At 43.7% G+C, this 26,938-nt stretch overlaps 2 protein-coding genes across 2 annotated transcripts; one reads left to right on the forward strand and one right to left on the reverse strand.

Annotated features, from left to right (window-relative positions):
• Window positions 1-14,352: 14,352 nt before the first annotated feature.
• LOC124699357 (F-box/LRR-repeat protein 13-like) lies at window positions 14,353-16,393 on the forward strand. Its single transcript, XM_047231670.1, has 3 exons — window positions 14,353-15,360; window positions 15,474-15,617; window positions 15,749-16,393. Exons 1-3 carry the CDS (start codon window positions 14,353-14,355, stop codon window positions 16,121-16,123), a joined length of 1,527 nt encoding a protein of 508 aa, XP_047087626.1. The 3' UTR covers window positions 16,124-16,393.
• Window positions 16,394-18,375: 1,982 nt separating this feature from the next.
• Window positions 18,376-20,172, reverse strand: LOC124699358 (peroxidase 4-like). The gene is made up of 3 exons (XM_047231671.1): window positions 19,768-20,172; window positions 19,472-19,637; window positions 18,376-18,900 (listed from the first exon to the last, which is right to left on the reverse strand). Exons 1-3 carry the CDS (start codon window positions 20,170-20,172, stop codon window positions 18,509-18,511), a joined length of 963 nt encoding a protein of 320 aa, XP_047087627.1. The 3' UTR covers window positions 18,376-18,508.
• Window positions 20,173-26,938: the final 6,766 nt, after the last annotated feature.

Here is a 26,938-nt window from a genome sequence, read left to right on the forward strand (position 1 = left end):
TTGTATCCCACAAACGTGCAAACTTTCAACTGGAAATAATGTGTATTTTGGGCTGCACAAAAATACCAATTGTGTGGATCTGAGTATAGTGATTCAAATCTGCAAAAAGAAATCAGACTTTGTCATTTTTGTGTAGCTCAGAATACAAAACATTTGTAATTGAGATTCTATACATTTAATGGGATACATCATCAGCTACTTTTAGAATTTTATTACATATTTTTTCAAAACATATAAATAGAATTTCGTTTTTTAATACGATGAGAGCGCCCAGGATCCAAAATGACTTTTCGAATACTTATTTCTCTCTGTATCCTCTTATACAGTTGCACTTGCACTCTTACTCACTTAGCACATGCAGCTCTGCTGAAAAGCACGGAGGTTGAGAGGGTCTTATAGCCTAGAGAGACAAAGAATGAGCGTGAGAAATTACCAGGAAAAAGCATGTTAGAAATTCTTTTGTTTTGAAACTAATATGTTAGAACTCGGGGAGTGAGAAATTGGCCGGAGAGTGTTTTTGAGCATGTCGGTCTAGGGGACGACATAAAGGAGCACATCATCCATAGCGCCAATGAGATGTTTCTGACAATCGCAACATGTACTTGTCATCACCGGCGTTACGATGGCAGGGATGCTTTTCTTCCGGGCGACGAACAAGAGGACTAGCCGCAACGGTGGCTCCAGGAAAATGCTGGTGGGTATTCCCACCAGCCAAAAAAATATTTTCAAAGCAAACAAAAACACGAGCAAACGCCTATAATTTTCACAAAGCTTAGAAAAGCACAAACAAAAGCATATATAGGCTATATTTTCAGTTGGACAATTATTTTAGTAGAACTATAACAATTATTTCAGTACAATACATAATACTAAAGTGCTTAAATCCATACAAATCGAAGTACAACAACAAATTTCAATGGAAAGAGGCAGTACCTCTTACAATATAACTTTGCGGGCACCATTTTGGAAGAGATTGATGACATCCTCGTCCTTCACTTGATTGAATAATTCTCTCTCAACAAATGTAACCATGCAATTGTTCAAGTAATCATCACTCATCTTGTTTCTTAGATTATTCTTCACATAATTCATGGAGGAGAATACCCTTTCAATATTGCAGTAGCTACTGGCAAAATCAGTACCAACTTGAGAAGCTTGTAAACAATAAAGTATTGTGCATGCATATTTGTCTCCACAAGCATAACTGAAAGCTCAACTATATTCTTCAAGTTTTTAAATATTTCATCTCTGCGCACATGAGTAATATACATGTCTAGTTGCCATAGAAGTTTTGCCAATTCATCAATTGTGAAATCAGTAGCATAAAACTGTGAAGCAATCTTGACCAACTTATTTTGATCGTAAGCAGCAAATGAGCGAACGGGGAGAATGCTGCCATGCAATTAAGTAGTTCTGTGTTTACCTCATCAAATCTGCCATTTAGTTCTGAAATTTGCCTATCAATCACACTCACAAACATGGAAGCGATGGTAATTATCTGCACCATTAAAGAGATCACCTCTTCTTGATCGACCAACAGGATAATAACACGCCTTCATATCAATAACTTTGATGTTGTGCTTTGTGCAGAAAGATGTTACCTTAATGAGGAAATCGTCCCATCCGGGATCAGACCTCAGGCCTGCCAAGTGATACTTCATATTGTCAAGTAGCTGAATAGCATGAACAATATCTTGGTCTTTTGTTTGTAAAGCTCTGCTCAAGTCATCTGTGTATCCAAATATTTCTTGCAACAAGTGTGCCATGAAAACAAACTCAAATGACAAAATTGATGTCTCCACTGATAGAGGAGCTTGAGCCTCCGCACCATGGTACTCTTTTCAATCTTCTTTAGGACTCTCTTTATTGCAGCATATAGAGAGAGGACACGGTTCACTGTCCTGAAGTGAGAGCCCCAACGTGTATCACCTGGCCTTCCCAAACCCATTTCCTGATTTTGCCCAGTCCCTGTTTGTACTTCTTCCAAATCCAATGCATCGATCAGTTCCTCGGCTTGTACTCGAACGAGGACACCTTCTTGAAGATGAGGAACTAACCTACCTGCAGCTGATGAGCGACGGCGAAGCCTGCCCACCCCTGGTTGATGTATGCGTCATCGCCTTCTCTCACCGTAGTCATCCTCCAGTTGCAGCTAGTGTTGGTGGTGACGATGATGTTCGAAAGGATTTCTCCGAACCACCTTACGAAATCTTGAGGGATCCGGAGTCGGCTGAAGGTGGGCCTAAAGACGATGCGCAGGAACTGGTTCGGCCCTACGTCCGGCTGGAAGTGGCCGACGTTAGCCAACCTTCGCCTCTTCGACGGTCCCTCCTCGGGGGTCTTAGTAGGTGACCCAATCTTGAGCTTCTCAGTCTGCCACAAGAACACATGGCATTAGAGGTGTGTGTGCTCACAAGTATATAGATGAAAACGAACATTGAAGACATGTGATGCCTCATACATTGGCTCAAACGACAGCTCAAGGGATTGCCCTCAAACTAAGTCTAGTGTGCAAGTAATCACACACACACAACTAAGTTTGAGGGCAGCACCTTGCCTTCCAGTTTTCCATTGTTCAATCATTCGCCAATATACTAGATAAACAAAATGAGGCCTCATATATTGGATCACACGGTAGGTAAATGAACTGTCCGCAAACTAAGTCTAGTGTGCAAGTAATATGACATACATGACTAAGTTTGAGGGCAGCACCATGCCTTCCGTTGTGCCATAGTTAAATCATTGGCCATTGCAGAACTGAAGAAGTACAAACATGGAAAGCAAGGTAGCATATGCCTCATACAATGAGGACATATGGAGGAGATGTTTCATCAGAACCAATGGCATGGTCATGTTCAGTCATGCCATAGGTTCTGATCAATCATCTCCTCACATTATGATTTCCGGTTACAATCATCGGCCTAGTTTAATCAGAAACAGCACAATCTAGAACAAATAAACGTGACTCATTCCGCACAGCAATCTGAACATGCTAAGCCCTAGCACAAAAAAACCCTTCTCCTCTCTGTATGCACAGTAAAATCTGGCAGTTTCAGCAATCCACAGTCCGATCTAGGAAGGATCTACTGCGATTGGAGATTAGAGTAACAGATCTAAGCAAATCGAGACCGTGAACAACAAGAACTGGACAAGAACATCAACCAATGGGGACGAACACCTTGCAAACATCAATCCGAACCCTATCCTAATGGAAACCCTAGCAGATCTAATGTGCATGTCATCGCAAATGTCCGAGAATGGCATGTTATGGCAGAACGAGTACGGAGGTGAGAAGAAGAGGTCGTTACCGCCATTGTTCCTACCGAGGACGAGATCGAGGTCTCGGGCGAACTCGAGATTCCGATGAAGACTGCGGAAGAGGCTGCGGCCAATGTCGCGGTGCTGCTCGCCGATGTCTCCTCCGTGCGGCGGTGCGGTGGATTAGTCAGCGGGAGGGGAACCGCCGGGTGATGTGACAGTTTCAGAGAAGTGAGAGTGCGGTCGCGAGTGAGAGGAAGAAGATGGGAGCGGTGAGGCTAATTATGGCGCGTGTTTTCGAAAGGACGCGACGTTTTTCGTCTCCTTTCCCCACGCGTGCAGCCTTAACCTGTCCCAAAGTGCTTTAAAACCTGGTTCCTACGAAAACCCAGCGGCCTGCAGGCAACCAAACCATCCATTCCAAGACCCAATCCAAAAAAAGACTTATGTGCGGGCTACCAAACGCGCCTTTGGGCTCACAGGTTTCTTCCTACAGCTCACAACATTTCTCATCCAGTAAGAAAAAGGACCGCGCTGAGGATCCTCCGGAGGCAAAGAACGACCGAGCCTCCGGATCGGTAACCGTTGATGCGTTTAATTAGGACCGTCCGATCTGGAGCTCCCCCTCCCTCTCTCCCGCTTATGCTTCATTGAAGCAACCTTCGATTGCTCGCAGCAAGCTCACCACCCCGGACGGATCTCGGCGGAAGACGGCGATCGCGGCGCGGCGCGGCGGCGCGCCGGTAGCAATCGCCGGAGGACGCTGCAGCAATCGACGGCGGGAGGATGGCCCACCTACTCCGATCAATCCTCTTCCCCTCCGAAGGTGATCCAAATCACACGGCCGCGCCACCATCGAAGGTGGCATCCTTCTCTGCTTCAAACCATGGTCGTCCCCGACGATGTGAGGGTGCTCGAGGCAAGCGCCGGAGAGGGTGATCTCGCTGCAAGGTTTTCGTCCTCGCTACAACAACCACTGAAGTAATTTTTACTCGGGATCCCGAGATTGAAGAACCCTGTTGCTTCGGTGAGTGATCCTGTCCATGAGTTAGTTGTTGCTAATGCTTGCTAGGGTTTCGGATGGTTTCCTGTCCTCATGATGATTGACATGTTGTCCTAGTGCTTCCATGTAGCAGATGCTTTGTGTGGATGATTTTGTACACTATTGCAACTAATGTGACATTGCTTCATGTTTGTTTGCACGATAGTTGTTTTGGTAGCATATTCTTATACTAGGTAGCAGATGTGAATTGTTTCAGAAAAAACGGTGTTTCAATGATCAAAAGGTTAGGCTGTGGTGTCATATTATTTTCTCACATTGTTTCATTGAAGCACCGTAGTTAATGCAAAACGATGTTCAACTAATTTTTGTTGTGCTGCCATACAACATAACTAAAAATTGTATCAACTAACCATAACTAAAAATGTTTGCGAGAGGTTTGTTGCTGACGGCATTCTAGGAGGGTTTGATCTCAACCAGCGAGTATGAAGAAAATTGTGGTGTTGATGCTACGGTGAATGAAAATGCTGAGTTTGTACCGGAACCAGGAAGTTCTTCTTTTGTGCCGGGGCCGAGAAAGTGCTACGTTTGTTCGGGGCCGAAAGTGCTTGCCGGTGGGAATCGTTGCTGAAGAAGCAGCTGATGAGATATCTTCACAGCCAGCTGTTCCTTATGTTGGCATGGAATTCGATGATCTAGAAGAAGCATATAAAGTGTACAATGACTATGCCTACAAAACAGGGTTTGGCATAAGAATAGGAAACACAAAATACGAGTACAGCACGCAATGTACCAAAGGATACAATGCTGAACGGGGTGTTCGAGTGCGTCCATGCTGGGAAACCATCTGCTGCAACTCAAGGAAACCGAAACAGAAAAGATTCTGCTGCAAATATGATGGATAGTCCGGTTGACATGAGCAACTTCACCGCGGAGAAACAATCAAAAAATAAAGGGTTGCGAGATGGACTCGTGCGATACAAGGCAACGAAACGGATCGTTGCGCTACGATTGCAAAGCACATATGCATGTTGGCAAGCGAAACGGGCGTTGGACGGTGACGGTTTTCACGAGAGGATCACACACACCCTATGGTGAAGCAACTAGGGCGACGGAGATATTACCGCTCACATAGGAAGGTGCCGAGAAGAGGACTTTCGGTTCTTGCAAACCTTGCATAATCAGAACATTAGTACTGCTCAGATTATGGGGTGCCTAGGAAATGTTTGTGGTGGTGACCTGAGGACATTGGGTTATGTGAAGAGAGATGTTTCAAACATAAGAACAATTCTTCGTAATGATGTCTCGCTGCGAGACATGAGTCTGACAATTGAGTACTTTGAAAAAAGAAAAGCTGAAAGCCCGAGCTTCTTTTATGCAACACAACTGGATGAGAATAATGCTGTAAGGGCTCTGTTGCAGGTGGACGGGAGAACTAGGTCGTTGTATCCAAAGTACAAGGACTGTGTCTTTTTTGACACTACCTTCGTACTAATAGATACAATATGCCTTTTGCGCCAATAGTCGGGATAAATAACCATACACACACAATTGTGTTGGGCTGTGCTTTGCTACACGATGAAACATTTGAAACATTCAAGTGGGTTTTTGAAAGGTGGATGATGGCGATGAATCAAGTGGCTCTCGATCATATAATGACGAGATCAAGATCAAGCAAATTGGTAATGCAATATCCAAAGTTTTCCCTCACTCCATACACGAGATGTTGCTTCTACCATGTGGTGAACTTGGCGAGAAGGAAACTCGGTCCAAAATTAGTTGATGGGCACCCTTTTGCTGATGCTTTCTATTCCTGCATATATGGGACAGATTCTCTCGAACAATTTGAGATGCTGCTTGGAAGCACATGCTGCAAGTACACTCAATGTCTGAAAACAAACACCTACGGAACATGTGGGACGATCGAAAAAAATGGGCACTGTCTATTTCGAGGCACGAGATTCTTCCCGTTTACATCTACAAGCTGGAAGATGCGAAGGGCTGAATTCATATTTCAAAAAGCTAGTTCGACCAAGTGAATCCGTGTGGAATTTTGTGCAGCAATATGAATTGTGCCGAACTTGATGCTAGATCGTGAAGATAATGCGAGGTTTCACCATGGAGACAACAGGGAGACCTCTTTGGGGAAGGTTAGATATATCCAACTTCCTCATGATGCAACTTTCGATTTGTTCATATATGCTTGCAGCAATGAAATGTAATAATATATATATACAATATCTAATAGTTGTTTATGTTTTCAACTATCATTTTCTGCAGTTGGAGCATTGAGGCACAATCTCAGAAATTCTACACCCCAGAAGTGTTTGAAAGGTTCCGAGAAAATGATTTCGACATCAACAAGGTTTCATCCAATTCATGTTGAAGCGAGAAAAGTTGAGTTTCGATCTTATTCCAAACATTGGACTTGATGTTAAAACATATCGAGTTGAAGTTGATCTTTGCGGAATCATCGTATAGTTGTGGTTGCAACACATTCGAGATGTGTGGTCTTTTATGCGCACACATCATCGAGTGATGGTGCACCTAAATGTCCAAGAAATACCAGCAAGGTACTTGCTTCATCGCTGATGTCTGCTGCGGCAACAACAACTCCACCGGACCCGGCGCAAACACAATCAGATTTGGGGTTCCTACAACCAACACACTTGAAGTACAATGCATCGTGCGGGAAGATGAACAATCTTGCTTCGGATGCTTGCTACGCTGAAGATACATATGCAATTGTGTCAAGTATGGTTGATGAAGCAAGTAAAATTGTAACTAACATGAGGAGAGCTCGAAATGGAATGCGGCAACGGCAAGAAGATATGCGACCGGAACGACGATGAAGCGGGTCATCGGGGTAATGAAGCACAACGAGAAAGCGGCGGTAGATGAAGCACAAGGAAGTGGCAACCTGCGAAACCCACCCGGGAACAAACCTAAAGGACGTCCAAAAGAAACGAGAAAAGCGACATAAGCCTTTGATCGAGCTAAGAGAAGAAGCAAACAAAAAAAGACGAGAAGAAGGCGAGTGAACCCAAGACCAAGAAGGAACCTGCAATGAAGAGGAAGGCAAGGGTGAAAAAATGTCCCTATTGCAATGAAGAAGGTCATACGATACAAGAATGCACATGGATGAAACTTGCAAGACAAGGCGACGAAGCAAGGGCTGCGGGCGTTGAGTTGAGGTTATAGATGCTTTGCGATAATGTTAACTACGAAAATGTAGTCGAGGTTGATATTATTAGTACATACTTGAAAAATTATTGTAAGAAACACATCTATTAGGTTTACACAAAAACTGCAATGCACATCAGATTTGTTTGCTGTTCAGTATGAAATATCTTATTTTGGAGCAACCTGTGGTACCATGTAAAGAATTCATACATATGCTTTGAAGGATAAGTGTACCAGACCCTTTACTTTGGTTGAAGCATTAGGTAAATGTATTAGAAGCAGTAATTCTGGTGGTATGAAGCACATAGAAAGTGTGTTTGCAGCAAGATATTTGTCAAAAAGAAATGCTGGGTATTTCTTGGTAGACGATGTTTTAGCATGAGTGTAGCAAAGGAGATTAGTAGCATATAATTGCATTCTTCTGGCATAATTGCATGGACCTCCTATTTGAATCAACAAAAATTAGTGCTCACACATGCTTTTGAAAAGCAACAGAAATTGTAATTTGTAGCTGATCAGCTATGCTTTTGAAGCAACAAGAATTATCATTTGAAGCTTGTCAGGTATGCTTTTGAAGCAACAGAAAATGACTTATGTAGCTGATCAGGTATGCTTTTGAAGCAACAGAACATGACTTATGTAGCTGATCAGGTATGCTTTTGAAGCAAGAAAACATGTCTTATGTAGCTGATCAGGTATGCTTTTGAAGCAACAGAAATTGTAATTTGTAGCTGATTAGCTATGCTTTTGAAGCAACAAGAATTATCATTTGAAGCTTGTAAGGTATGCTTTTGAAGCAGCAGTATATAACTATTAGTGCTCAGATCTTGCTGCACACAAATGAGTAACATAGTGAAAAACATAGATCTTGATATATATTGCGAAATATGCATTGTTTCCTCATATTGCATTAACATATGCGTCGAAGACAAGGCTTTGTAGTGCACATATAAACGGAGAAATCTAAATGAAGCATCCATCCATTTACATAGCGAAGATCAAAGTTTACATCCGCCCGACAAAAGGACTCCAGAACAACGATCAAACTATAGTAACTCTGCCACAAAAAGACTAGTACTATCAAACTACAGAAACTCCTACTTGGACTGCAACTCAGCATCCATAAGCTTCTCAACAGACTCTGCGTTGTCTCTATTGTTGATCAGACTTGATGCTATGTACTTGCGAAAATATGGAATGACCTTGTCATCAAACTCTGCCACCACCTTCCCTGTGAAATGGTCCATGTACAGAAGACAGAAGAATCCACAATCAAACACGTAGCATGAAAAAAAAAACATGGAAGCAATTAGTGTGTGAGTTGTATGTTTGGGTAACAATTTGGATTTTGCAAAAAGGCTGCGAAAACAACGAAACTTATGTTGTCTTCCGTTGTGGATGGTCGGGTGTAGACAAGTTGTAAACGGACCAATCAATCTTTGCTACACCTGACTCATTGACAAGCCTCCTGAAGTTTGTGAACTATGAAGTAACAAAACCAAGTGTAGTTAGTCATTGATTTTTAATACAAATATGCTACATGAACTATTTGTATCACTAACCAGATTATTTGCGAGCTTCTTGCAACTTGCTTGGTACCATCAGCTTTAAGCAATGAATCAAAAATGTGAGTACTTGCTTGTGCACAAGATTGACGAGAACACACAATCCGAGTGGTAGTCTTTGACAACAGGAAAATACAGGTACAGAACACCATTGAAACAAATTAAGAACCTTACGAAGTCTACCATAAATGAGATGCAACGGGAAAAACAAGTTACAAAAATAAAAAGCTCACGAGGTCATCTTTTAGCATTTTTGATTTGCTGACTTCGGACTTGAAATCTTTCATGCATTCTTTTGGATTGAATGTTCTTTGGATCGACAATTAGCTTAGACTGAAAAATTCATGACTTGTCTTGTTAGATCTTTGGATTGAATGTTGCTTGGAACAATGTTTGAAAAGTTAAGTCGTGGAAGTACTAACCACCATATGCTTGCGAGAATGCATACTTTTTCTTCGCTCGGTTGCTTTTCGCGGCCAATAATGTTGATTCACGGTTGAACTTCTCAGTCCACACATCCATTACTTGGCTATCTAGTGGCATTCGAGGCTTGAGAGAAGCTACAAAGCTTCGTATGTGCAAAAGGAGCGTCCAATCTGAACAAAAGCTTTGCTGCGAAGAAGCATATATAAAAACATAAAAAGCCGGTTACATGCTTAGAAGCAAAAAGTTTCATGTAATGAAGCAATACATTTATAATATTGAAACTCCTAAATTGAACCAAAGAAGCACATTGTAGTATCAATTGAAGCAACATCCATTTAATAAAGAAACATACTGTTTTAAAAAAAATGCAAAAAATAACAAAAAATGTGAACTCACGGCATATCTTTCTTCGGCTGCCTCTTTAATTTCCGACCATGTATGACAAATTTGTCGTACGTATGAATTGTATCTTGAGAGACCCGAATCTTCTTCATTTTAGGAGGTGAAAGCTCATCCTTTGCTTGCTCTCTTTGCTCTATTCCTCTTATCAAGCTGTATCTACCCCGGTAGTAGCATCTTTCTCGACAGAATCCATAATGACATCTGCAGAGGTAGAAGAAAAACAAGGAAAAAAAGAGGGTGTGTCAACCAAATGCTGCAAAACATACAAAAGACTATAAAACGTTGAAACGAGACGGTGCACCTGCACTCTTGGGGCCAATTGGTGTCTTTGGCTCACCCAAAACAGCAGCTTCAACAATGATGAAATTTTGAACGGTTGAATCATTCTCGCTTGCTGCAAAAAAAACAAAAACACAAAAAAGCTACAGTCATGGAACCCAAGAAATGTTCACAAAAAGATATACAAAAAACACATACTTGTAACAGGTGGAATCTTCAGAACAGCCGCAGCAGGCAGGTTATCCACATCAGACTCTTTACCGTGATTCTCCGGAGGATACACAGCAGTTGCAGCGGGTGGTATCTTCAGAACATCTGCAACAACTGGATTCTCCACAGCAGGCGGAGCAAGTGCCTTATTCTCCACAGCAGCCGCAGCAGTTGGATTCTCCACGGCAGCCACATCAGGTGCATTTCCCACGGCAGCCACAACATGTACCATCTCCACATCAGCTCCTGCGGTGGTGCCTCCGAGCGGTCGCAACGAGTTGGATTATCCGGAACGGCCTCACCGGATGGTTTCTTGAGCAAGTGCGGGAGGTGGATTAACCACATCAATTGAACAAGATGTTTTTCGACGGAGCAGTGGCTTCTCCAACTCGGGCACGGAAGCTGGACACATATCGGAAGATGCAGCGGTATCGGCGAGTTGATCTAAGACTTGTTACATGCGGGATTGCATTGAAGAACTCCCATTCTTCGGAACCTTGAGGAAACAAATTCATTGAAGGAGGATCCGGAGCACGGTTCCAAGATTACTGCGAGATACACCCTGCGGTATACTAGAACGAAACGGAGATCTCACCGGACTATCAACGAGTTGAACTCACCGAGTGTACCCTTGTTTAAACGAAGCATCAACAATTATTGCGAGTCTGTGGAACATCCGGTATGCCGCTGCGAGCATGAACCTCGGAAAATCTTCCATTGCATCGGTCCGTAAGTCAACATCTTCTTCGGTTTCATCACCACTGTTGTCATCTCCGCTGTTGTGATCTCCTTCATCCATTGTATTTTGTCCATCCTCGTATCTGTTCTTCGTAGATACATTGGGATTTGTGCTTTGCTCACCATTTGCTTCTGATGGAAACACAATACTTGGACCATTGCCTTCTTGGATAAGAGCATCAACGTCAACCAATAGAGCGGACATACGCTGAGAATACATGCGTTTCAGCACAACACCAAGGTTCTTCATAGTTGCTTCGACCTCAGCAGCATAAATAGCCTTATGCTTATCATACGAGTGCTTGTAACGAGCTGGAATCTACAAAAGAAATAGCAAAATTTGATTATTACTGAAGCAAAATAGGTTGCAGCAAATGTAGAATGAAGAATACTGATAAAACCAGCATGAACTAAGCAGCAGCAAAAAGCAAAGGTTAATAAAGCAAAACTATAATAGTAAGGCAGCATTAAAAAACATGCTAAGATATAAAATGCTAAGGTACAAAATTTAAAAGATAGCAACATTTAATAATATGTAATGAAGCTTTCAATTGGACCTAAAGAGACAAGTGGAAATCATCATTGAAGCACTTATATAAGCCTACAAGCAAAAACATAAAAATAAGCAATTGCTTATATTGAAAAAGTAGGAGCTTTCAATTGAAGCCAATGAAGCAAAACTATAACAGTATGGCAGCAATTTAAAAAGTCTAAGGTAGCAACCTGAAAAATTATCAGATAAAAACCTTTTGAAAAAGTAGTCTAATGCAGGAAACAAATTTTGATATATTGGTTACCTCCAATTCCTGGCTGTTTGGAAAACCAGGAACAAGCCATTCATTCAGTGATGCCGATGGGTTAACTTCGACATCTTCACCAGTTTCACCAGTTTCGAGGCGGTTGAACGGTTTGAGCATATGGAGTACTTGAGAACGGAAGAAAGCTGCAAAAACATCGAAGCCAAAAGAAAAATAATTATTGAACATGTATTACATATAAGAAGGATGCACAAAATAGCCAACAAGCTGATAACAAGAATACGGACTTACAGGTCTCCTTGCAAAGATAATACTTGTTGAATAGCTTTTTCTTGTCAATATCGGTAGCAACTACAAACTCGAAATCCTTGCTCTTTACATGACACATTCTAGGCGAGTGAGTAGTCAATGACATACTCATTTGGAGGAAATTGCAAGTGATCCATATAAACAATCTGCATGAAGCACATTGTTTAAGCACATTGGTAGAAAAGGAAGCATGTGAAATCAGGAAAAAAACAATGAAGAAAACATGGAAGAAAAACAACATACCCCAAGGAATGGCAAAGGACCACTTATCCAGAAATCACCACCCACGACACCTGATGCCCGTAGCTTTGCCTTCTTCTCCTGGATTTTCTTAACATGCAACATACATTCATCCAATATGTGCTGATCCCAAGCTAGCTCCACTGAGGAGAAAGGGTCGGCAAGACATCCAAGATAGTCCATAGACAACATATTACCAGTGCCTGGGTTAAGAACTGTTGCGAGCACAAGAAGATCCCAGCTCCTAACTATGGTTTCCTCATCTTTAATGTCACATTCCAGTAACACCTACAAAAATTAAAAAAAGCATGAGTAAAAAATGCAAAACAAAAATATAGGAACAGAAAGCAAAAATGTCATAGTACAGAAGCACCCAACGACGGGTAAAAAGATCATTGGTATGAAAAAAATAAGTCTGCTGGCGAGATAACTAATGAAGCATGTACTTGCTATCTAAAGATACAAAAATAAAGTAATATTGCAGCACAAAACACAAAGTATTGAGAGCATCAGGAATAGACAAAACACAAAGTATTTTGAAGCACAAACAAAGCAGTACCTTCTCGGCATTTTTTATGGGCGGCCTTGGGTTACCCTGCTTATAAACATCACGCAGCTGGCATGGAACACTCCTGTTAATCAAGTCAACAGCCCTGTTACACGATGGTACATTAAACACCTTCCGACCATGTCCGTAGTGAACACAATTCTCTTCCCATGATAACAGAACTCACGCATGCTGATAAATCGTATGTGTCACAATAAAATCAAGAAGGCGATTTGGCACGGTGAATGGAGCAACACTAAGCATGCTCTTAAATGCACTCCTCTTTGCAATAACATCCCGCTTGTCCTCGGGGAGTTTCTTATCAATGAACAGGCGCAAACGCTTTGCTCCAAAACGATCCTTCAAGTTATAGACGGGATCCACCTCCATCATTTAAACCTATAACCAAATACGAGTAGCAGCCACATAGATACATGAGAAAAATGGAACCTACTAATTGTAACATACATTGTTGGCAAACCTATAAATGCATCATACCAAAGCAAAAATGGTTGCTACATACCACTTGGATAATATGCTGACATTAACATACATAAAAACATGCCAAAATATGAAGCTACATTGAAGCAAAAACACGGACATTATTAGCCTCGCCGGACGAGATACATCAGATGGATCCACTACATTGAAGCATAATAACCACGAGTCGAGCACCACGAGCACCACGAAAAACAAAAAACACTAGAACACGCTACAGCACGCTAGAAGCAAAACTACCTGGAAAGGAACTCACCACGAGTCGAGCAGCACCAGATGAGCTAGATCTCCCGTCGAAACGCGGTGGAAAATTCCCCGTTGGCGGCGGATTAGACGGCGACGCTACAGCAAAAATCACGGAGGATTAGACGGCGGCGCTACGGCGACAATCACGGCGGAATTAGACGGCGGCGGTACGGCGAGAATCACGGCGAATTAGAACGGCGGCGCTACGGCTAGATCTTCGGGGGAGCTAGATCTTCGGGGAAGCAAAGGTAGAGAGGGAGAAGGTGCGGAAACTCACGCCGACAACGAGGATCGACGGCGCCCTCCTTTATCGGCGGCGGCTCGCCGGCGGCGGCGGAAATCGCCCGCCGTCGCCTCCTCCAACGACGCCCGCGGTTGGCTGGTGCGAAATGGACAGGGTCGGTGCGGCACGGGGCGTTGCAGCATTAAACTCAGGGGCAATCTGGTCCGAAACTGAGGGCGACGTGGCACAACCACAATCGCGCATCAACAGACGATCGACGGCGCACGATCCGGAGGCCGCGACGCGACTAGCCTCCGAAGGAAACGGAGCATTTTCCTAAGAAAAAGCACATTTTCCCTTTTCTTCCGCAGTTCCGCCGTTCCTGCTCCACTCCGCAGACACAGACAGCACGCGCCGCTCCAAACCCTCGTCGATCCCCACCGCAGCGCTTCCGGCGGCGGGCGGCGGCGATGGACACCCGAGTGCCTCCCCTTCCCATGGACCCTGGCTTTGCGGCCGACCTCCGCCGGCGCGGCAGTGACCCCAAGAAGGCGGAGAGGGTGTTCGCCCGCGTCATGTCCTACACCCACCACGCCCTCCCGGACCCGCCCGCCTCCGCCGACGCCAACCTCTGCGCCCTCCTCCCCCACGACGCCGTCGACCGCCTCAGCCGCCTCCCCGACCTGCTCCTCGGCAACATCGTCTCCCGCGTCCCCATCAAGGAGGCCGCGCGCACCGCCGCGCTCTCCCGCCGCTGGCGCCCAGTCTGGCGCTCCACCCCGCTCGTCCTCGTCGACTCCCAGGTCCTCCCCGCGGGCACCGAGGTCACGCGCGCCCACGCGCGCCGCGTCACCTCCGCCGTCTCCGGCGTCTTCGCCGCGCACCCGGGCCCCTTCCGCTGCGTCCACCTCACCAGCAGCTGCATGGAGGACTTCCACGGCCTGCTCGCGCGCTGGCTCCAGATCCTCGCCGACAAGGGCATCCAGGAGCTCGTCCTCGTCAACCGCCCCTGGCCGCTCGACCTCGTCCTCCCCGCCACCTTCCTAGGCATGACCACCCTCACCCGCCTCTACCTCGGCCTCTGGAAGTTCCCCGACACGGCAGCCGTCCCCCGCGCCACCTGCTTCCCGAACCTCCGTGAGCTCGGCCTCTGCGTCGTCCTAATCGAGAGCAGGGATCTGGACTTCATCCTCGACAGGAGCCCCGTGCTTGAGAAGCTCTGCGTCCAAGGCAATCTCTTTAAGCTTAGCCTCCGCCTTGTCAGCCAAAGCCTCCGCTGCTTGCAGTTCATCGGCTGCTTCGTTGATGAAATCGCTGTGGTGCACGCCCCATCCCTTGAGCGACTCATCCACTCATTGGGTTGGACCCGCGATGGGGTCTGCACCAAGGTGAAGATCGGCCATGCCCCCAAGCTGCACTCATTCGGATACTTGGATCCAGCAATTCATGTCCTAGAGGTCGGCAACATCGTCATCAAGGTGCCTGCCTCATATTCTCCATTTGCTCTATCTTACGTTGTCATACCTGAATGATTATGTGTGGTCTTTTTTCTCTTAATTAATAATCGGGTGCATTGAAACTGCAATTGCAGACTGGGACAAATGCCACCCCAAGCACCATGGTACCAAGTGTGAAGATCCTGGCTCTGGAGTTTCGTTGTGGAGCCCGCAATGATGTCAAGATGATCCCGGCTATCCTCAGATGCTTTCCCAATGTCGAGACGCTCCACGTCATGGTGAAGCCCCTTATGCTTCTTTTGGCATTCATTTGCGCTATCATGTATCATATTGCAAAATTGCTGCTGTTACTGCATGGTCCATAAGCAGCTGAACAACTTCATGTGCACTAATTTAGTAATTTTTTCAGTCTCGAGAAACAGATCAATCCTCTAGCAAGCCCAACCCCAAGTTCTGGAATGAGTGTGGTACCATAGAATGCATCCGCTCGCGCATCAAGATGCTGGTTTTTTATGCTTATCGAGGGGATCGAAGTGAGCTTGCTTTCATCAAGTTTTTCCTTGGGAGTGCGTTGGTGCTGAAGAAGATTGCGATAGTTTTGGCCAATAATGTGTTCTCTTCCAAGGAGGAGGCGGATTCCAAAATGATGCCTCTGCGCACCATGAAACGGGCTAATGATGACTCTAAAATGCTGGTTACTGGCCGTAATCCTGATGGAGGTAACATTTGGAGCTTCAAGAGAGGATCTGATTTTTCTCTTGTCGACCCTTTCGAGGACTGCTGAAGTCAAAGTTGCCTACAGATATCATCATGAGAAGTAAATTGCTCTGGAAGTTACTAATGTTCAGTAGTTGAAGTATCGTTATGGTTTCAGTTTCTGTTCTTGCAGATTAACCCATGCTCTTGTTTCTGCTAGCATGATTAGCATGAGTGCTGGATTTAGTAGTACCATGTTGGATGCAAATGACTACCTTTCTTTATGTGGTAAAACTCGCTGTTTTTTTGGTTGGCACCATACTGTTGCTAGCTTTGTTCTGCTTACAATGGTGTTACGTTGCACAATTGCTACTGAACATTATGGGGGTTGATGCTGGTGAGATTTGGTGATATCTGAAATAATTCATGTTTTTTTCGTACTGTCGTGACGTTTTCATATAGACTTTACTTGGAACATTTGTTATTGTGCCATTCTCTGTTCTGATTTATGTGAGTAGATAGGCCAAGTCAACTACAGCTCTTTACAGTCTATCTGACTTCTTCAGCTGTGAAACGTGAATCATGATGTGCAAGGTAATCTGATTGTTTGGTCACGTGGTATGGCAGATGATCACTTGAGCCACATTGATATGAATAGTTGTACTGGCTAACAACTATGCTCTGTAGCATGTTTGATCGATTATTGCTTCAATGCTAGCCTCTTCCCATTTGTTCCCAAATCTCCTTTACTCATAGACAAGCAGTTGTTGTTCCAGAGTATACAAATACTAGCATTCTGGAGTGTCTGCTTATGTTATGACATTGGGTAACAGAACATTCATATTCTTCAAGGTGTTTATTATGCCACTACACTATTGACATTGCTTGGCTTCGTGAGAGTATGTCAGTTTGTTTCTATTTTTGTGTGCAGATTTTCCTCATGCTGTACTGTCTTCGTTTTGTTCACACTATTCATACAAATAGTTGGCTATAGAAATGTACTAATTTTTATTTACGCTCAAGCAGTAGGACACTGTATTTTTTTATTTAAATAGAAGAAGAGTATTTACATAATTACATATTTACAAATAGGATAGAGATTATAATGAAAGTTGTATCCAGTCCTTAAGTTTGTTTGCTTTATCTTGCTTTGATCTATGTATTACCAGAGCAAGATCCTCTTTGAGTTGTCTATTCCAATTTTGAGTTGAGATGTTCCAGCACCCAAAATAATAATTTCCGTTTGAATCTTCTCCTGTAGTCGATCCTCAGCAGAACATATTTCATCATAAACCGATATTCCCCTTTCTTTATTCTGAATGATCGAGTTCCAGCATGCCCTAGCAAACTCAGTCCTAGAAAAGATGCATCTTTGTTTCAGTCACTTCTTCTTGGCATAAGCAGCAATTATAATTTGGAATATGAAGTTCTTCCTTTGTACTAGAACCCTGGTGTTAGTTCTATCATGCAGTATTAGGTAGAAGAAGACTCTGTGTTTAGCACTTTTCTGGGTATTAGCGAAAATATCATGCACTAGCCTTTGTTTTATCAATAGGTTGTAGAATTTCATGGATGAAAATTTAGTACACCATGGGTAGCCCCCATTGATCTTCATTCTGAATTTCTGATTGAGAGTAGTATTAAACATTAGTTGCCGTAATTGCTGAAACTGTTGAAAAGCTTGCACTGTGAGAGGTCGGTGGAAATGGTCTTCAAGATCTTCTAAATTGTATAGTTCCTTGATTGAGATCTGAGTCTTGTCAAGAAAGAAAAATAATTCAGGGAACTGCTTGGATAAAGCATTATCAACCTAGTTATCTGTCCGAAACACAGTTGCACGGGTACTAATTCATTGTTTGGCCGTAGACCATTTATGAAGTTCTTCCTTTGTACTAGAACCCTGGTGTTAGTTCTATCATGCAGTATTAGGTAGAAGAAGACTCTGTGTTTAGCACTTTTCTGGGTATTAGCGAAAATATCATGCACTAGCCTTTGTTTTATCAATAGGTTGTAGAATTTCATGGATGAAAATTTAGTACACCATGGGTAGCCCCCATTGATCTTCATTCTGAATTTCTGATTGAGAGTAGTATTAAACATTAGTTGCCGTAATTGCTGAAACTGTTGAAAAGCTTGCACTGTGAGAGGTCGGTGGAAATGGTCTTCAAGATCTTCTAAATTGTATAGTTCCTTGATTGAGATCTGAGTCTTGTCAAGAAAGAAAAATAATTCAGGGAACTGCTTGGATAAAGCATTATCAACCTAGTTATCTGTCCGAAACACAGTTGCACGGGTACTAATTCATTGTTTGGCCGTAGACCATTTATTATTCAAACTGAGTAGTACATTGGTTTCACAATCCCAGAAGCTGGATTTAAAGAGGGACATACTGAGTCTATGAGCTGCTTGCTAGATACTGCTACTACTACAGATCTCACAACTGTTTTGCAGACCTTTGGAGGATCTTAGTTGTTTAGTTGATCCTCCTGCAGTTCTTCCTGATCTGCCCGTTCGACCCCGTCAGCGGGGCAACATCCCCCATCTTGATCATTCCCACCACGAAGTCCTTGAAGAAGGCCTCCTGGCTGCTGACGTATGACCGGACCTGCGCGTCGGTGGCGCCCCCGTTGAAGAGCTCCTGATCGGAGTGCAGGAGGGCCCTTTTCTGCACAAGGTTCTTGTAGTAGGCGTTCTCGAAGACGGTCGGAGTCTGCAGGTCCAGCGGCGCCAGGTTGTTGTCACCTGAGCCGGTGGTGCGAGGGCAGTTTGACTGGCGGCTTCTGGCGAAGCCAGCGTCGATGTTGGTGTCGTTGTAGATGTGGTCCCTGAAGTTGGTGCAGCGCGCTAGGCCGATGGTGTGTGCTCCTGGAACAAGGTAGTAGGTCAGGTCAGGTTATTTTCTCATTCCTTCGGTAGCAATCATTCACCAGCTATCATAGTATGTTGTTTATTACTAGTAACCAAGGAACATATATGTAACTCCTAGACTTTTTCGAGACTTGCAAAGCAAGCCGACCAGGAGGTAAGGTCAATGGTAATTAGTCACCAACTTCGGAAGGCATCACCTGTAAACTATCTTTGTTTATAACCTGTCCTGAGTAAACGTCCTATGCTGAAGTTTTGAGCTTAATTTGGAGTCAAAACTTAGCTATCAGTCCCGTTGTTTGACACCAGCTGTTTTTCAATTACTAAATCTACCTACTCCACTTTGAAATTAACACTGAAGCAATCAACTTTTCTACACAAAAGGAAAACATGTCCTTATCACGAATGGGAATGTTTGTTAAGATTGGAACATTCTTTCATGATGGAGTGAGAACGAGAATAGATCGATTTGAATTATTAATTTATTTTCTGGAAAAGTAAATTAATGCAAGATGTTGATAATTTTGATTGGCACTTAATCAGTAGGTGCATTTCCATGTATATGTACTACCTGAGAGCGCGACCATGTCCTTCTGGGAGAGCCCCTTGGCGGCGAAGAGGGAGGTAAGGTTGGCGAGTCCCGACGTCGGCGGGGGGATGTCGTTGTTGGCACCGTTGAAGCTCGCCGTCGTTGAGTCCCTCCGCCCCACCTTCACCTCCCAGCTCGGACCACCCAGCTGCACGCACGTACACACATTAGTTACTGGACGTTCAGTTAAAAACGAACGTATCATCCAGTAGCCAGGCACGGGTTTGGACTGCTTATGGATCTACGTGTGTGTGTGAGTGTGTCTGCCTAATACTTACGGCGACAACGCTATCCTCGGCGGCGACGGCGAGCACGTCGGCGCAGGAGACGACGCCAGGGCAAGCCTTCTCGACGGCGGCCTTGATGGCATCGATGACCTCGAAGCCCCTGGCGGAGTTCTTGTTGGGCACGGCGTTCTTCTCGCCCTGGATGCCCGGCGCGTCGTCCAGCAGCAGCGAGGCGTCGCAGCCCTGGACGAAGCAGTCGTGGAAGAAGAGGCGGACGATGGAGGCACCCACGCGCCGCTCCCTGGCGATCGCCGGGCGCAGCGCCGAGCGCACGGCGGTGAGCATGTTCGGGCACGAGTTGGAGTAGAAGCCCGTCGACAGCTGCGCCGACGCGCCGCCGGCGATGGCCAGCGCGAGGACGAGCGAGAAGACGATCGCGGTGGCGCGCGCTGCCATGATGGAACCACAGTGGTGCGTTAACTTGCTTGGCTAGATAGTGCTTCGAGCTAGCTTGTTAATTTGCTGGATGGGAATTGGATGATCTATTCTAACGCGGCCGGGTACGTATTTATAGGGGAGGGATGCTCCGGTGCTCCCCCCTAAACAAAGCTGAAGGGTTATATTTGTTTTTTTTTTCTGTGTTGGGTCCGCCGAAACCCATATGTATACCTGTCTATATTGATACAATACGTGTACGTCGCGTAAGAAAAAAAGAGGTCACATAAGCAATATCTTTATAGGACCTTTTTATTTCGACACACGCAGCGTGACCATGTATACGTATAAAAACGAGGTACAACACAACGCAGGCCATACGAGTCTGTACAAAACTGTACGGACGATGGATCTACACTAAAATTACGATCGTGTCCCCATTTACAAACAAGTATAAAAAAAATCTACCATATTATTGTGTTTAACGCGCCCAGAATTTTTTACAGGGGAGGAGCACCGGAGCAGAAGTGTTTATAGGGATCAAAAGCTCGCTGCGGATGCCATGATTATAGCTGTATGCCATCAAATATGATTAGATTACATCATCGTCTTCACCTACTCCGGTGGACTTTGAGTTCGGGTTGAACAGGCTAGTTGGAATCATGCGTTTCACACCAGGCGGAGGTGTGCCATCCTTCTAGTATAGTTGTATATGCAACTATGCGACGAACGTTCCTGTGAATAAAGGAACTGCTCTGGGGTTGGGTCTGGGGAGTGAGAAAGTTAAGCTAGCTGCCGCAACTGTGCGGTCGAACGACACGGTTAAGCAAGCAAAGCCATGTCAATCATGGCTGCCTACAATGCATGCATGCATTGCTTGGTTCTTTTTTATTTCGATAAAGGGCGTTTTATTACTCGATATATCAAGCATTACATCCAGCCTCTGCATAGCTAAGATGCACACAGCCGTTTATAAATCCAGTATCCAAGCAAAAATTAGTACATAAAGGATAAAGAAAAAAAACCAACTAATCGACAACTTCATTGGCTTTTATCCTACGGCTATGCTGCCACCCATGTTGGGTAATAAAATCCTTGGCCGTATTCTTCAAACGTGTAGACACCTCCATAAATATGTCTTGGTCCTCGAAGCGTTGAAGCGGTGACCATAAACGGAGCATAGTTGTACATCTGTAGAGAACCTGCATGATAGAAGAATTTTTATCATTAAAAATCTTGTCGTTTCTACACAGCCAAAGCGACCATATACCTGCAATCGCTCCCACTCGGATAATCGTTTTATACCTTGAGTCCACCCCATTTAACCAATTACCAAATATATTGGTTATACTACGTGGTGGGTACAGGGTAGAACCTATCTGAATGATTGACCATATAGATCTAGCAACCCCTACAGTTGAAGAAAAGGTGTTTTATTGTCTCCTCTTCGTGACAGAACACACATTTCTTGCAACCCTGCCAGTTGCGTTTTACAAGGTTATCTTTTGTAAGACTCACACCTCGACGAAGATACCATGCGAAGACATTCGTTTTCAATGATAACTTTATCTTCCAGATGGATTTATTATTTAAAATCGGTTGGGTAGGAATGCAGAGGGCTTTATACATTGAGGCTACCGGGAATACACCATTCTTGGTAAGACTCCAATGGAATTCATCAGTCCCTGTAGATAACTGTATTGAATCTAACCGCTGAAGAAGTTCGTTCCAAAAGTTAAGGCGGGGACCAATAAGATCACGTCTGAACATTACCGAGGGTGGAGAAGATTCCATCACCTTCTGCAAGGTGTCCCCTTTATAACGAACAATATTGTATAAGGCCGGATACTGTTCGCGGAGAGTCGTTGTTCCCAACCATTGATCCTCCCTAAAACGTATCTCCGCCCCATTCCTAATGGAGAAGGAGCCAAGCGAAAAAAGTATTTCTTTGTTGCCATGATGCTAGCTAGAAGTGTGAATCCCCTGGTTTCCAAATAATCTGGGATATCGCCTTTGAGCCTACATACTTTTTCCGCAGTAGTTGTTGCCATACACCGTCCTCCGATAATCACCTGGTTAGCCATTTTCTTAGCAAGGCCCTGTTTTTAACTTCTAGATCGTGGACCCCAAGTCCACCTTGATCTTTTGGACGACATACAACACTCCATTTTATCAACCGATATTTTTTCTTTTCACTATCCTCTTGCCAAAAGAATCTTGATCGGAAGTAATCCAATCTATGCAAGACTCCTTTGGGTAACTGGAAGAAAGAGATCATATACAGTACGTATTTGTAAGCACTGAATTTATGAGGACTAATCTTCCCCAAAGGGATATGAGCTTTCCTTTCCAACTAGTAAGACGTTTCTGAAGTCGTTCTTCGATGATTTTCCATTCGGCCAGGGTTAGTTTCCGATGATGAATCGGAATACCAGGATAGCTAATTGGAAAACAACCAAGCACACATCCACATAGCTCAGCATAAAGATTGGCATCATCTATGGCTTCGTCAAAACAAAACAACTCACTTTTATGGAAGTTGATCTTAAGACCTGACAATTGCTCGAATGCTGAAAGAATTAACTTCAAATTACTTGCCTTTGCTAAATCATGATCCATAAATAGAATTGTATCATCGGCATACTGAATAATTGATAAGCCCCCATCAACTAAATGGGGAATCACACCTTCAATTTGGCCATCGAACTTAGTGCGTTCAATTATAATTGCAAGCATATCCGCCACAATGTTAAAGAGAATCAGGGACAATGGATCGCCTTGCCTAAGTCCTTTTTTTGTCTGAAAGTAATTGCCAATATCATCATTGACCTTTATGGCAACATTTCCACCAAAAATGACATTATTAATTAGAGCACGCCACTCATCAGAAAATCCTTTCATCCGCAGTATTTGTTGAAGAAAAAACTATTTAACTTTATCATAGGCTTTTTCAAAGTCGATTTTGAGTATGACCCCATTCAACTTTTTATGCTGCATCTCATGAACTGTTTCGTGCAAAGTGACAACTCCATCTAGGATGTATCTGCCTTGCATGAATGCCGTCTGAGAAGGACGCACCACATGATCTACCAAAGAATTCAGTCGAATAGTAGCAACTTTTGTGAAAATTTTGAAATAAATATTTAAAAGAAATATGAGTCTGAATTGTTGGATCTGTTTCGTATCATTAACTTTCGGTAAAAGAATGATTTCACCAAAATTGATACGGAATAGATCCAACTGTCCCGCATGAAGCTCCGCAAATAATTCCAAAAAATCAGTCTTCACAATATCCCAGAAAGACTGATAGAATTCGGCAGAAAAACCATCCAGGCCCGGTGCCTTATTATGCTCCATCGGAAAGACCGCCTTCCTAATCTCCTCCTCGGAATAAGGTGCGATAAGAATGAAATTTTCTTCTGGAGTCACCTGTGGAATATCATCTGTCCTGGATTCATCCAGGGATAGATCCGATTCCCCAGGTTCGCCAAACAGGCCCTAATAGTAAGCAGTAATACAGGATTTAAGCTGCTCCTGACCTTCGATCATGCCCTCTCTTCCTGGACAAGAGAGTGAATGTGTTTCTTTCTATGTCTACCATTGGCAACACTATGAAAGTATCTCGTATTCGCATATCCTTCCAATAGGAACTGGGCCTTAGATCTCTGGTACCATTTGAGTTCATCTTCACGAAGTAAACCGGCTAATTTTGCATTGTATTAACTTTTAAGTTCAATTTCTTGCGCAGTCAGCGGGCGAACCTCAGCGATTGCCTCTAATTCATCAATATGTGATGTTAGGCTGAGTTTCTCTTGTTTGAGCTGCCTAGTCATGTGCCTAGCCCACCCCCAAGGTATCTACGCACCGAACGTAGTTTATTATTCCACCTTTGGATTGGGGTGCTCCCGGCAACCAGCTTATCCCAAATGAATTTAATCATATCCGCAAAACCATCCCGATATAGCCATCCAAGTTCAAATTTGAACTAACGTTTATGTTGCCGCAATAGTGTCAACAAAATAGGCGCGTGGTCTGACAAGACTTCGATACGAGGGTTAAAATGGGGAGAATTTCAGTTCCCAGCCTCTGCACCAGGGATGCACACAACCATTTGGCATGAGTACTAAGATTTTTAATTTTGATTAAGATTAAAGCGTACTCCTCAAGATAAATTGCATGAGTACCAGAACCAGCATGGGCCTCAAGTATAAATAGGAACCTAAATCCGCGTCCGTGAGGATTTGAACTCAGGTGCTCGGTCCGTCTCCTTCATGTTGCTTTCCTTGGCTACGAAGGAACTAGGAGCCACTGGTCAGCTGCTTTCCGCTACCCATTGTTTTGTCAGGAGTAAATTCCAGTTTTTACTCCCTAGTTTGACAACTTTGACAATAATTACCCCATTAGCAATTTTTCATTCTAATTACCCCATTTAGTAAACTTGTGTCAGTTTTTACCCCTTCTAAATTTTTTTGAGCGTTTCGACAATTGGTTCCTGATTGTAAGGTACATCCTAGCATGCCACATTACAGTTTTTGTGTTCTTTTGTTTCGTTTAGAAACTATCATGAACGAGATTAACCCTTTTTTTATTGAACCAACCTGATCGCATATCACACTCTTAAGCCAGTCGAAATCATAGTGCTATGTCAAACAGAACACCAAGCATAATCCCTTGACCTGTGAAGCAAAATCCCTTCAATTGGTTCTTATTCAAACCACAGCTAGCAGCACTATCGTTCTACCATGCCCACCGGGCTCGCAAGTTATTCTTGTACCAGACTATAGAAACACTAACAACAGAACTGATGCTCACGCAAAAGCTGCCTGTTGTCGGCATTGAGAAAAAACTGTTACATCTCACGACCTGTTGCCGTCCTAGTCGCGGACTTTAATTCGAACACTTGAAGGCCAAAACCTTCTGCCACAATTGATAAAAATAATCATGGCCGATTCATCTATTCTGGATCCAACAATCCAAGTAAACCTAACCAACTGTGAGAGAAATGAAGGGTGAAAACCGAGCAGTAAATCACACAAGAGAAGGGAGAGGTTTTTGTACTACCTGACGACAGGTACCCACCGGTTAAAATATAGTCACACATTAAAAGTTGTTTATATGGTGCAAAATCGTGATAATAACATCATCTAACCAAGAATTAAGCTAATTCTTATCCAACAAAGGTAAACGGTTGATTTACCGTCTGGTAAGTAATATGAGCCGACTATCCTCCTCAATCTTCTCCTCTTTTTCAAGTTTCGAGGCTAGATGGACCGGGTCCATGCATGGTCAGCGTAGAAACTTGGGTCATGCATGGCTGGCCGGGGTCATGGACTCATGCATGGTCAGAATATTTATGTATCGGATTTAAAAAATGATATATCTACATCTACAGTGCAACCCTGAATTATCATCTCAAGGTAGTATATGCCAGCTAGCTCACGTACACCAGCAACTTTTGTCTTCTTTACTAGCCTAGCCTGTACAGCAGGTCCATTTCACCATTCGTAAACTATGCAGGGAGTACCTAATATTATAACTGCTACGCTTTTTCTTGAAAGAAGTTACTTCGTTACTATTATATATTGCAAGATTGATTTTGTTGGTATTGTTTGGTCAAAGTGGAGACTGGAGAGAGTATGGTTCCTCTCAGCCACTGTTCACACATAACACCAATCGCTTAATCATCTTGAACCTGACCATATCGACCCAAGCGTTCCCTTTTTTTTTTTTTGAAAAGGAGTGTGACCCAACGAAATTAGTAATAATAATCGATGGAGAGGGGATTTCATAATGTTCCCGATTCTTGGATGATATATCATATACCTTTGCATTTAAATGTCTTGTTTAATGTTGATAATGCTTGTGCACGCCTTCGTCATGCTCTTGGAAAAAAGAAGGGTAATGCTTGTTCGATAAAGTAATAAGATGGCGCGAGCTTTTTGGGGTCGGAAGAGAGAGAGAATAGTGGCGTGGCTCGTGGGAAGTGTCTTTGAAAGGGATCAATCGAGAAGCTTTCAAGGTAGCGGAATTTAGTGGCGGTACATATATGGAGATGCTACTTAACATGCACTTGTGAATAAGCATTGAAAAACTGCTGATCATGGATCACTTGGTTTTAGTGACTCGCGGTCGTCGAAATGATACGGCGCTTAATTTGGACCAAGAAGTTAACCTAATTAAAGTGGCAACTCAAATTCATGCAAGTGGCGTGCTTTACGGCTGGACTCGAGTCAAAAGAAATTCAATGCTGGTAGCCGAATGTGAATTGCGACTTTTGGATCCGACCGCACCGCAATCGCTGGAGGTTTGGCAGCCCTAAAATGCTGGTCCTTCACGCACGCATGCATGGCAGGGAATGGGCAGGCATCAGCAAACTACTGCTGTGCAAATACGTGTAGAACACCCATGTATTTTATACTAGTATTCTCTATGTTTTATATTAGTTACGGCAAACATGGTTGTATCTATACACAAAATATATGTAGATATATCTAAATTAGCGATAACTAATGTCGAAATGGGACGGTTGACGTGCGGATGAGTATAGCAGAACGAGTCCATGGTCGAACTTGCTTTGGCAGCGGAACTCCAGCATCGGTCCAATAGCAACAACTCCGCTGAAGTATCAAAACGCTGCTGCAGTGCAGTGCAGCTCTACTTTTCTGACCACACGGAACGAAAATTCAACGACAATATATATATGTCTAGCCGTCTAGGTAGTTCTCTGAAGATTCTATGAGTTGACTGTCGACCGCCGTGGATAAGTTTTCTATTTGTTTGCCAGTGT

Source organism: Lolium rigidum, chromosome 3, assembly GCF_022539505.1.
Source record: "Lolium rigidum isolate FL_2022 chromosome 3, APGP_CSIRO_Lrig_0.1, whole genome shotgun sequence".
NCBI classification, from domain to species: domain Eukaryota; kingdom Viridiplantae; phylum Streptophyta; class Magnoliopsida; order Poales; family Poaceae; genus Lolium; species Lolium rigidum.

Excerpts from the sequence above, each read along its gene's own strand:
- LOC124699358 (XM_047231671.1), bottom strand. The coding sequence starts at position 20,172 with ATGGCAGCGCGCGCCACCGCGATCGTCTTCTCGCTCGTCCTCGCGCTG. Across the intron at positions 19,638-19,767 it reads CCGAGGATAGCGTTGTCGCC|CTGGGTGGTCCGAGCTGGGA; the intron begins GTAAGTATTAGG and ends ACGTGCGTGCAG. Across the intron at positions 18,901-19,471 it reads GGACATGGTCGCGCTCTCAG|GAGCACACACCATCGGCCTA; the intron begins GTAGTACATATA and ends ACCTTGTTCCAG.
- LOC124699357 (XM_047231670.1), top strand. The coding sequence starts at position 14,353 with ATGGACACCCGAGTGCCTCCCCTTCCCATGGACCCTGGCTTTGCGGCC. Across the intron at positions 15,361-15,473 it reads TCGGCAACATCGTCATCAAG|ACTGGGACAAATGCCACCCC; the intron begins GTGCCTGCCTCA and ends CTGCAATTGCAG. Across the intron at positions 15,618-15,748 it reads TCGAGACGCTCCACGTCATG|TCTCGAGAAACAGATCAATC; the intron begins GTGAAGCCCCTT and ends TAATTTTTTCAG.